This window comes from Sturnira hondurensis, unplaced genomic scaffold, assembly GCF_014824575.4.
Source record: "Sturnira hondurensis isolate 20B ecotype Veracruz unplaced genomic scaffold, ASM1482457v3 Scaffold0018805, whole genome shotgun sequence".
Lineage (NCBI taxonomy): Eukaryota > Metazoa > Chordata > Mammalia > Chiroptera > Phyllostomidae > Sturnira > Sturnira hondurensis.
In genome coordinates, this window is record NW_028091436.1 from 1,251,494 (window position 1) to 1,263,715 (window position 12,222).

At 54.1% G+C, this 12,222-nt stretch overlaps 1 protein-coding gene across 5 annotated transcripts in view; it reads left to right on the forward strand.

Moving 5' to 3' along the window:
- NR5A2 (nuclear receptor subfamily 5 group A member 2) overlaps positions 1 to 12,222 on the forward strand; it is an 83,316-nt gene that overhangs the window by 51,208 nt on the left and 19,886 nt on the right. For all 5 annotated transcript variants that reach the window (XM_037070507.1, XM_037070502.1, XM_037070505.1 and 2 more), the window contains 2 exons: positions 630 to 749; positions 7,243 to 7,390. In XM_037070507.1, coding sequence (XP_036926402.1) covers positions 630 to 749; positions 7,243 to 7,390 — 268 coding nt within the window. The remainder of the gene's footprint in view (positions 1 to 629; positions 750 to 7,242; positions 7,391 to 12,222) is intronic.

The following is a 12,222-nucleotide window of genomic DNA, read 5'->3' on the forward strand; positions in this document are numbered from 1 at the left end:
GTCCTGGGACTCCAAACCAGAGCCTCACCAGTGCCAGGCGCTGTGTTTGGGGACCCAGGAGCCGGCCGGGGAGCCGCAGGACCACCCTGCTCTGCGCAGAGTCTGGCACAACCTGGACGCTCGGTTTTGCCAACAGCGGCAGGGTGCGCCCACCAAAGTCCCTGGTGCTGTGAGACTAGCTGTCCTCTGTATAAATCCTCCCGGGTGGGCAGCTGATGGGTGTCCGCTTCGGTTCGGTGAGTTAGCCTCCAGACCCACGCGCACGAGCCACCCGGGGTCATCCCAGAGGCGGGTAGGGAGGATGGGCGCCTGCACCACCCGCCCTCCCCCCCCCCCCAGCAGACTCTACCAGCTCTGTTCACGTCGGGCAGACCGATGTCCTGGAGCGCCTTTTCCCAGCGGCTCGCCGACTGTAAATAGTTAGCGTTAGCTACTTCTAGGTGGACAAAAAAAGATTCGCCTAGATGAGATGATGATTTTCAGGAGCAATGCTGTAAACTGGGCATCCCTGCCTTGATGGCCATGGGTGGGGACCCCCCTGCTTATGGGGGGGCTCTCTGATGCCCAGAAACTGTGGGACAACAGCAGCGTGGGGGGTAACCTTGTCGGCTTTTCTGTCTCTGCCGCAGGTGGACGACCAGATGAAGCTACTTCAGAACTGCTGGAGTGAGCTCCTGATTCTCGACCACGTTTACCGGCAGGTGGTCCACGGGAAGGAAGGATGCATCTTCCTGGTTACCGGGCAACAAGTGAGTGCAGAGATCCGAAAGCGTCTTTTTATTAAGCGTGTTCAGAACGGCAGGGACGTAACTGGGTCAGAAGTGTTCTTGTGCTGCAAAGGGCGAGGCGGGCAGCAGGGGATGGACAAGGGCGCCTGGTGCACCGTGTTCCTGCCCCGGCGGTTACATTTGAACTTGACCGGGCAGACAGGATCTCAGAGACACGGCCGCGGCCGGCCTGCCGGGCTGTGCAGGGTCAAAATGATCGCTAAGCCCAGGCGATGGAGGGGGCCCGGGGTTCCTTCCTCGAGCTTCTCCTACTTGCTTCATCGGTGTGGCGGTGACTAGAAAACCGTATCAGCCGTGGAACCCGGAAGGCTTTGGGTTCACGTGGGTGGAAGGGGCGGGCTCGGATGCCACAGACAATCTGCGTGTTCAGCCTCGAGGAAGGAGAGTGATGAGGGTCTGGAGGCTTCGTTGTCCGGGACAGGGTGTCATTCAACAGGAAGGTGGCAGGGAGAAATTGCTGCTGGTTCCTGCTGCTTTGGGAAAACATCTTGTGTTGTCAACGACTGTTTGTGGAACGCTCTGTTCTGGGGTTTGGCACGGGTTAGTGGACGGACAGGAAGGATGGGCGCCCTCGTGGAAAGCAGGGCGCTCTCCTCGCGGGGAGCCGTGGGCAGGCAACAAATAACCCCCATAAACAGACCTCTACCGTCGCAGAGGCCAGGGTGCTGTTGAAGAGAGCAGAAAAGGGTCATCGCAGAAAGGGACATTGGCTCGTATCCGTGACCCACGCGCGCCAGGGCACACGCAGTGGACGGTGTGGCCTTGGCACAGACCTGACGGGGGGAGACGGCCAGCTGGGCGGGTGTCTGGGGCAGAGGACGTCGGCTCAGGGGACCCCGTTCCAACCTCACGGGACTGGGGCGTGCCCTCGTATTTCTGGGGACTGGGGCGTGCCCTCGTATTTCTGACCCTCTCTCCTGTGGCTGAGCTCTCACCAAAATAAACACACAGGACAGCGGCGTCCCGTGGGGGGGGACACTGTCCCTGCTCAGCCGCTGCTGTGGTGTTCAACCACACTTCGGCCGTACTGTGCCCGGCACCGGGGATGGCGGCCGTAAACTCTGCTGGGCCGAGAAACTCTGGGAGTGAGAGGCTGTCTCCACGCCGTTTCCCCGTTGTAAATACGTCGTGTTTTCCCAGTCCAATGAAAGGCAAGCGCGGTTCGGGGGGTTTTGCGAACTGGGTCCATTCCAGCCTCTTCGTGGCTACCGGCCCTGCTTTCTGGGTCTCTGCTGGGAAAAGATGCCAGGTCAGGGCACACAGCCCGATCGGTGGGGCTGCCTGGCTGCGCTTTCCGACGACGTTGGCTTGGGGCTCCCGCCCCGTGCCCCGTGTCTTTGCAGGGAACGTACCCATTTCCAGAGTCACGTCGCTCTGCCTCCCCGCCCCCTCCCACCCTCGCCGAGCTCGGAGCTGCATTAGGAGGACGGGACTCAGCCCACAAATTAATGTGATTTCATTTCCTTCTGAGTTTCAGCAGCGAAATGGGTTCTGCCATTCTCCCCCAGAGCACTTCCATCCCAGCTCTTTAGAAATATTCCTTATTTCACATTTCATTTTCCCTTAAGTGCCGACTCTGGGCAGGCGTAATTACCGCTTAAAAAGTAGAGAAAGTGCATTTCTTGTCTTTCTGTTCCAAACCAAGAGCAGCCCAGGCACGGACGCCATTTGTGGTCCCCTGTCTCGGGCATTGTTGCCCCCACCGCTGGGGGGAGGGGTCCCCTCCTCCCCCAGCCCCTGCAGCCTAGTGCTCCTCCCCCACCACACTTTTCTCAAAAACTATTTTAGAATTACAGTTGACGGTAAACGCCATATTAGTTGCAGGTGCACCGAGGGACCCGGTGTTTAAGAACCACGCAGAGTGACCACCTGCGTGCGTCTGGCACGCTGCCTGGTTCCTACGCTATTATTGACAAGGCGCGCGTGCACTTTCCCAGACGGCCGGGTCTCTGTCGCCCCCCCCCACCACCTGCCCTTTCCCTCTGGCCCAGGTGAAGACCCTAACAAGGATTCCTCCCACCAGACCCTCCCATTTACTGAGGCAAGTCTTGGCTTTCACGGAACAAGCCGGATAAAACGTTGTAAATCGATCTCTGCGCGCTCTGCGATTTCCGAAGGGGGACGTGACCACGGAGGACGCCCCAAAGCACAGGAGGGGGAGGGAGTTTCCACCCAGGTGCTCGGCACCATTTATATCTCCACGACACCTGTGTAATGCTGAGGGTGTCGGGCACTAAAGGACACGAGCTGAGTGGACTGGCTTAGAACTCAATGTGTCCCCAACCCAACTGCTTAATGAAAACGAGTTAACTCGGCCTCAAGATCCAGAGTGTCCGCCCCCACACCTCATCCCGCCCCCCTTCTCCCCAGGCTTAGACACCACCAGGCTCCTGCAGCAATAAATCCCTTAGGGAAAGGGGGGTCTTTCGTAATGCTACCTCCCCAAATCAGCCATTTCTGTAATAGTTCTCTCCCAATCTTTAGAGTAAACATGCTAAGGCCGGGGGGGGGGGGTCTTACTTTCCTAAATCAAGTAAACCCATCTGCCACAGAGACACGTCGACCCCCTGGCCTGGATTTGTGCAGAGGGAGCCGTGAAGCCAGGACAGAAGCCTGTGTCTGTGATGCGCCGTGTGAAATCAGCACAGCACTATCACAGGGAGAAGTTACACGGCATTATTTCAAAGAAGCGCGGAGAATACCTGAACACCCACTCACTGGGCGGGGATGACTTCCCCAGGTGGTTTAAGGCTAGGTCTGAAGGCCCCGTCGATGAAGGGACATTGGAGATGTGAAGGGCAAACACTAGACGCTTTTCCACACCTGCCACAGATGGTGGGTATAACCCACCCTCACTGACGGGCTGGGCCCCCGGCTCCCCCGGGCTCCCCCAGGGGGCCCCACGGCCGGGCTCGGCGAGCTGGGAGGAAGGGGCTGCGGAGGAAGGTCCTGGAGAATTTGAGGGGCCTTTGGAGCTCTCTGGGTGCCTTATCCGCGGGGGGAGGGGCTGACCACGGTCCCCCTCCCCAGGTTAGGTGACAAGGAACTGCTGGGCAGACCTTGAATCCACTGCCTTCTCAGGTTCAACCAGAAGAAACCCAGCACAATACTCCCTGATCACTCATCATAAATTTCCAGGGTTCCTCCCAGACTTTTCTCCATGGCCCTGTGACCATCCCTTTTGAACAGCTGGAAGTGTTTATTTGCATGGGTGTTTTTTTTTAGATTTTATTTATTTATTTTCAGAGAGAGGAGAAGGGAGGGAGAAAGAGAGGGAGAGAAACATCAATGTCTGGTTGCCTCTCGCACGCCCCCAACTGGAGACCTGGCCCACAACCCAGGCACGCGCCCCGACCAGGACTCAAACCTGCAACCTTTTGGTTCGCAGGCAAGCACTCAATCCACTGAGCCACGCCAGCCAGGGCAAAAGTCAGCTACTGTGCTTCAACTCTGTCTGGGAACCAGGCATCCATATAAGTATATACTAAATAACCTGGTCAAGCAAAAAGGAACGAATGATGGTCACAAACAGTAAGCATTATCAAATCAATTCTATATGGGTGGTATCTTACAACTATGGCAAGGGTCCGTCTCTGCCCAACACTGTAAAACTAAATGCACCCCAAACCTATACGAGATACAATAGAGCACCCTGTGTGGAGACTGCCTTTGGTCTTGGCACGTTGTAGCTAATTACCAGCCACTGGAACATCACCCTCAGGTCTGCTGGCAACTTACTATCTTCTGTTAGGGCGAATCGTATTAAAATGACAGGCATCTTACAACATTCAGCTCATCAAAAGTTTTGGCTGTTAGAACCAAAAGCATCTTAGCTCACACCGTGCCTACCCTCACCATGGGTGAATTCATCTGCAGGGAACACCACCAGCCGCTGGTATCTCTTCAGTCCCTGCCTTGAGTCTCATGGCACGCAGACGACGTGAAAGAAGGCGATCGATTAATTTTACTAAGTACATAAAAGGCAAGGCCAGCGGCCCCTGAGACAGGCGCGCACTCCGCCTTCGACAATGAGAATGTAATTACGTTTGCAATAAAACGTGAGGACCTCGTGGCTGTGTGCGCTGGTCTGCAAACAAATCGCGCGGCTCCTCCTTCGGAGCCCCGCCGTTTGATAAATTATCCTCGGGGGAGGTGTTATCAGAGCCCCTGTGTAATACCAAGCATGTTTGGGCTCTCGAGTCAGCATGTAAGTGCATGTCCAGCTCTGAAGGTGCTGACGTGCCCGTGGGTTCCCGAGTCCACCTCGCTGGGCACCGGGGTCCCGTGCCACAGCCGCCACACTGCATCCGCACAGATGAGCCTGGAGCGGTTACGCTTGTTACTTCACGCCTTCCAGAACGCCAGGCGCATCGAGTTCGAACGCACCCATCTCGTCATAGGAAAATCAGCTAGTTAGGCTCTTCGCAGTTTCTGGGCACTGCCTCTGCACGTGTGAAGGTCTGGGGTTTGAACTGACGGCACCCCTGTCGAACGGCACACAAACTGGGTGGACTCGTCTTCACCGCCGAGTTAACGCCAGCATGTTCATGGTGTCAGGACGCCTTCCCGAGCCGGGCCTGCCTGGTGGCTCTGAGCAAAGCGTGCTGTGTGCGCACGAAGCTGCGGCTGCACCACAACCCCCCTGACTCTGAGCGTCGGTGGGTAGGGCTGTTCCCACTGCTCGCCCTCCCTGAGAATCACAGGAGGGGAGGGGCCTCATCACCATCTGGCTTCACAGCCTTATTTCTGGGCTCTGAGGGGCAGAGACGTCCGATGACTTGCCCAAGGCGCGGCGTTCAAAACGGGCCGCGTTGGCCGAGGTCTTGTGTGGCTGCGTCCCGGGCTTGTTCCACTTCTGTGGCCCCGACTGTCCTCCACTGCCCCGTCCTGTTTGCTTCTGCAGGGTCTCTGTCACCCTGATCTGGAGCAGTTAGAGCAAGAACAGTTCCGGAGAGACGCAGAGCTCAGGCACCATGTTACGTAAGAAAAACTTCCTTGGAGTGGCCATTTCCATAAGGAAACTGGCAAAAGGATCCCGGACGTGTCCTTTTGTGCTGGGCAGCTGACCACTGGGGGCCCCCAGGCTCCACCTGCTCCCAGCTCAAGGCCCGAGCCCCCGTGCAGGGCTGTTCCTTCACACACGCAAGACGGAAGCCGAAGGAGCCCCTAGAAGCCCCGATGCGCAGGCGTCCGGGACGGAAGCCACAGGCGCCCCAGGGCAGACAGGGCCTCCCCGGCGGGCACGAGCACTGTGGCATTTTCACACATCGTTGACTCTGTACAAACTGATTGACACCTTTGGGGGTCGTCTTTCCACGGACTCATAATTTTTCTCACTCTTAAAGCACGTTTCTGTACACCCAGGATTCTCTAGGTAAAGTTGAAAATTCAACTCATCATATTTACACAATAAAAACAAAATCCATTCTGCCTTGTTTTTAATTGCAAATTCTCCTCCGGGGAGCAGCCCGCCTGCTCGGGAGGCGGCCCCGTGCCGTCTCCTAGACAGGCGAGCGCAGTCAATTATGGTAATGAAATGTCAATAAATATAAAAATTTCATACAGCCTGCTCCAGCTGACTGGCACTCGAGCCCTCGCCTCCCAGACAGATTTGCTGCCTCTGCAAGATTAAACGCACCTGAAAGAGGCGTGTGCCGGAGCGCGCGGCGGCCAGGAAGGAGGGCGCGCCAGGTACCGGCTGGGCTTTCCCGTCAGACTGTAATGGGTCACTGACGACCAGCCCAACGTCTTATTATCAGAAAAGCGACCTCCCGTGTCCCCGCGAATAGCCCCAGATTGGTGCATCGCGGCACCAGTTCTGACGAGAAAGGACATAAGCCTTTTTTTTTGTTTTGTTTCTTCCGTGGAGAAACTCTTCTTAGAAACAAGACCGGGGCTGTCTCTGGAGAGAAATGTATCCGTAATCACACGGCAACAGTCGCTGTAGCTCTGTAGGAAGCCGCAAGCTGCGGAACAATGTAACTGGGACGCTTTCCGCGCCCACCAGCACGCGATCTATCCGGGCTTTGAAACACAGTCTCTGAGTAGAAAGGTTTTTCCGCCTCCCTGTTCCTCGCAGGCTCATTCCCACCAAGCACTGTGTACTCAGAGTGCTGTGTTGAATGAACTCGTTTTTCATGGACAGTGTCTTTGAGCTTGTTCATGAGACATAACGTCTTAATCTTGTGTGATAATGCAATTTCACAATAGAAAAGGGAGATAGATAGATAGATAGATAGATAGATACAGATATGTATTTTACTAAAAAACCATTCCCTACAAAGCTATGAAACAATTAGACCCATCAGACTAATTGCGGCACCTTTTCTAATGATACAAAGTGTCCTCGGCTCCTTGTCTGGGGAAGGCCACCTGTTACAAATCCGCATCACAGGTGGGAAAGGGCTCAAGGGAACTGTGCCTTTCTGAGCTCGACCATTGTTCTGTGTTGCAGGTGGATTACGCCATGATAGCATCGCAGGCTGGGGCCACCCTGAACAACCTCATGAGCCACGCCCAGGAGCTGGTGGCGAAACTGCGCTCTCTCCAGTTGGACCAGCGGGAGTTCGTGTGTCTGAAATTCTTGGTGCTCTTTAGCTTAGGTAAGGAAACTCGTCCTCATTGCCGCGCCCAGCCAAACGTCACGGCGGGCTGCCGGGCTCTGCGTGTCTTCAATTTTGTGCGTGGTTTTTGTTTGTTTGTTTTTAAAGATTTTATTCATTTCTCTTTAGAGGGGAAGGGAAGGAGAGAGGGAGAGATATATCAATGTATGGTTGCCTCTCGTGAGTCCCCTGCTGGGAACTGGCCTGCAACCCAGGCATGTGCCCTGACGGGGAATCGAACCGCGATCGTGTGGTTCACAGGCCTGCACTCAATCCACCGTCAAATCGTCCACTGTGACTAGAACGCCTCCGTGGGCAGGTTGGGGTGTGGAAGGGGAGTTATGAGACCGAGGTCCTGAATTTTCGTCCTTAGTGGTTATAACGAGGAAGTGGCAGTCATGGGAAGTTGTGACAGAAGGTGTAACGGAGACAGCTTGGGAAAGAGAGATGACATCGGATCCAAGCCACCTTTCTGTCATTTGTTTGTGGATTGTCTCCGTGGGTCTTTCGTTTTAGCTTGCTTCCTGCTGCTACGTTTATTCTTGTCAAGACAGATAGTAATTAGGAACCTGCGTTTTCATTCTACCTCAGGGTGAACTGGAGAGCGTTTGGGACCAGAGGGGCCACTGTGCACGTGCGGAAGGTGGCCGCAGTCAGGGGGAGGGACTCGCCGTTAGGGATGCGCCGTTAGGGAAGCTCCGGAGGAGAAAGATAACAGAGCAAGACCGATTAGCCAAATCAAGGTTCTCGGTGAGTCAGATGAGAAAAATCACCACTCCTTGCAATAAAAGAAGGATTAAGGAGATGGATTTTTATTGACTTCAAAGGAACAGATTTTTCTGCCTGTCCCAGACTTGATTTCTGCACTTTGTTGGGTTAATAAAGCCAACTTAAATAAACTTTTTGCCAAGTCCATTTATTACTTATTGGCAGACGGCTGAGGGAGGCAACGTCCCTTGAATGAAAAAATGCAGAAATCAGATTTACCAACATATGTTTTTTCTTTAGTCTTCGGCTATAAGATAGTTGTGAATTCATATCCCGAGAAATAAAATAAAACAAACTGCAACGTGAAACAGATGTGTCTAACTCTCCAAATTCGGTGCTTTGGTTGGGAAAATCCTCTTTGACATGCCTGCACAACATAAAAGAAGAGTTTGAAGTAACAGAACCAGAGGTAATTTTTCACATGTAGTCAACATTTAAAGTAGAAAGAACATTTTTATGTTTTGGAAAATGTGATCCATGTAGAGGAGAGACAGGGCGCTGAGAATTGGAAAAGACGACAGAGTCTCGCAGATGTGGCGTTCAAAGGTTTCCACGCCGGGGCCGAGTCCCGCGTGGTTGCCACGTTGACCACAATAGACGGGGAAGCCCCAGCTGAGCGACTCCCCGCCTGCTACCCAAGAACAGACTTTAGAAAAACCAAGAGGACGCTGGCATGGGCTGCTGGCCGCGATCACACAGGCCGCTCTGGGCTGTGACAAGAGATTCGTCTCTTGGACTTGTGCATTTGCGTCTGTGGCTGAGAAATCCTGCAGCAACTCTGTGGCAAAATACTTTGAGTTGCCGCCCATCGGTGGGGTTTTGAATTAGTTGGATCCCTGCGTGACGATGGAAGAGGGAGGGATGAATTGTGAGCCAGGTTTGGTTTTCATCACTTTTATCTTCCCGTCATCGTTTTTCAAAATCATTATATTCTGTGCCAATGCCACAGAACGCGGGGAGTGCTGAACCTCACGCCTGAGCTTCCTGAGGGATGGGGCCAGGTACCCGCTGTCCCTTCTGCTGTTGAATGACTGTATCTACCATCCCTTCTCCAGTTGAATGGCTGTATCTACCATCCCTTCTGCTGTTGAATGGCTGTGCCTACCATCCCTTCTGCTGTCAAATGACTGTACCTACTGTCCCTTCTGCTGTTGAATGACTGTGCCTACCATCCCTTCTCCAGTTGAATGGCTGTATCTACCATCCCTTCTGCTGTTGAATGGCTGTATCTACCATCCCTTCTCCTATTGAATGACTGTATCTACCATCCCTTCTCCTGTTGAATGGCTGTATCTACCATCCCTTCTGCTGTTGAATGACTGTATCTACCATCCCTTCTGCTGTCGAATGACTGTACCTACCATCCCTTCTCCAGTTGAATGGCTGTATCTACCATCCCTTCTGCTGTTGAATGGCTGTATCTACCATCCCTTCTCCAGTTGAATGGCTGTATCTACCATCCCTTCTGCTGTTGAATGGCTGTACCTACTGTCCCTTCTGCTGTTGAATGACTGTATCTACCATCCCTTCTGCTATTGAATGAATGTGTCTACCATCCCTTCTGCTATTGAATGGCTGTAACTACCATCCCTTCTCCTGTTGAATGAGTTTGTCTACCATCTCTTCTGCTGTCGAATGACTGTGCCTACCGTCCCTTCTCCAGTTGAATGACTGTACCTACCGTCCCTTCTGCTGTCAAATGACTGTATCTACCATCCCTTCTGCTGTTGAATGACTGTATCTACCATCCCTTCTCCTGTTGAATGACTGTACCTACCGTCCCTTCTGCTGTCGAATGACTGTACCTACCATCCCTTCTCCTGTTGAATGACTGTATTTACCATCCCTTCTCCTGTTGAATGACTGTACCTACCGTCCCTTCTGCTGTTGAATGAATGTGTCTACCATCCCTTCTGCTATTGAATGGCTGTACCTACCATCCCTTCTCCTGTTGAATGAGTTTGTCTACCATCTCTTCTGCTGTCGAATGACTGTACCTACCGTCCCTTCTGCTGTCGAATGACTGTACCTACCGTCCCTTCTGCTGTCGAATGACTGTATCTACCATCCCTTCTGCTGTCGAATGACTGTACCTACCATCTCTTCTGCTGTCGAATGGCTGTATCTACCGTCCCTTCTCCAGTTGAATGGCTGTATCTACCGTCCCTTCTCCTGCTGAATGGCTGTATCTACCGTCCCTTCTCCTGTTGAATGAGTGTGTCTACCGTCCCTTCTCCTGCTGAATGGCTGTATCTACCATCCCTTCTCCTGTTGAATGAGTGTGCCTACCATCCCTTCTCCAGTTGAATGGCTGTATCTACCATCCCTTCTACTGTCTAATGCGTGTGACTCTCTCAGCGGCCCAGGCACCAGTGACTGACTAGCCTGGAAGCCCCTTAGACCTCTGCCTAGTGTTTAAAGAAGAAAGAAAAGCACAGCTTCCAGATAAGAGATGAACAGTTTCAGCCAAGAGTTTATTTTTGAAGAAGTGGATATAACATAACAGGTGGCAAAGTTGGCATAGTTCCCCATTTGTGAAGGGAAGACCCTCCCCCCATTCTAGAAACAATTAATGATCAGTCTTGGTGTGGGAGGGGCACCTTGGGTGAAGTGCACGGGCGCTGAACCCTCAGGTCTCTGGGCTAGCCCACAAGTGGCTGCTTGACCTCGAAAGCCGAGCCCAGGTCCGAAGCCAGGATCTGCCGTCCCCAAACCCTCCCGAACCTTGCTCCCCATGTCTGGAACCCGAAACCTGTGATCCCAGCCCAGCCTCGCTGACCCCTCGGGCTGAGGCAGGGGTGAGAGAGGGCTGCACTGCATCCCCCACCCCGGTGAGATATGAAGGCGTGTTTTGCGGTAGATTTGGTGAGAGGAGATGGGGCATGAGCCACACACGTGTGGTCAGATTCCTGTCCCTGGGTCCCCCGAAAACAAGCAGAGCTTGGGAGCAGCCCCCAGGTTCTTACTGCAGCATCTGAACACACTGTCCCGAGTTGAAGCGTCGGGGACACTGATGTGGCCGATGTGCCTCAAGTGACTGGACTTGGCCAACTCAGATGTTCCTCCAGCCGTTGGGTCTTCTTAGCCTGGAGACTCAATGGCTGGACGTGACGGGGCTGTTGCATGTCCCCAGTGGCAAGAGACAACCCTGGGGGGGCCTGTCACATCCTGTTTCCCCTCAAGCAGCCCTGACCTGCTGTGAGTCACTGTGTGTCCTGGCCAGCCAGGACCCCTGGAGGCACTTCCTTGTCCCCAGTCAGGTCCAAGGGACGGTCACGGCGCTGGTTCTTCTCGCCGAGGGGTGACGCAGCCCTCGCTCCAGGCTGAGTCTCGGGCAGTGGGTGGACTCTGCTTGGCTCTCTGAGCGCCTCTGGGCAAGAGGGTTCCCGCTCGGGCCTCTGTCTCTCCTGGGCTTCTTTCTGTCGATCCCAGGCTCCCAGCACGGCACTGGGCACTCACCTTTGGGCTTAGGAAATGGTGCTGAGAACACAGGGGCACAGGTGGCCCGATGTCATTCTAAACCAGAAGCAAAGCCTTTACCAAAGTAGTTTGTAGTTTGTGATACGTAACTCGGGGGGGTGGTTTGGTTGAAAAGACTTGTATCGAGTGCAGGTTAGTTTTCTGGGACTGGTGCTCCCAAACAATCTCCACCAAGCATTGGTGGAGGTATCTCCTCAACGCTAAACTATCCTCTTACCAGTTTGCATCCCCCCAGTGTATGGCGGGAAGGTGGGGTGCTCACTTATGAGCTCTTTGGGAAAGCCAACCTGCTGGAAGATGCACAACTGTCCCAGCAAGTGCAAGCCCACCGGCTCTCCGCCCACACCAACCAACGGCCGCTGAGAAAGGGGCGCGGCTCCTTGGCGTGGGCAGAGTCCCGTGAGCCGATTCGGGGACCGACGCCCCAGGTGCACGGTTGTGCCGGGCTTGAGGTGGTCTCACCTGGGAAGGTCGTGACATTAGACGCCTCCTCAAACTGCCACCTGGTCCCTTAGGCAGCACGCACGGGCGACGTTTGCTTTAGGCTAGCCCTGACGTAACTCTACTTCACTGTGATCACGACT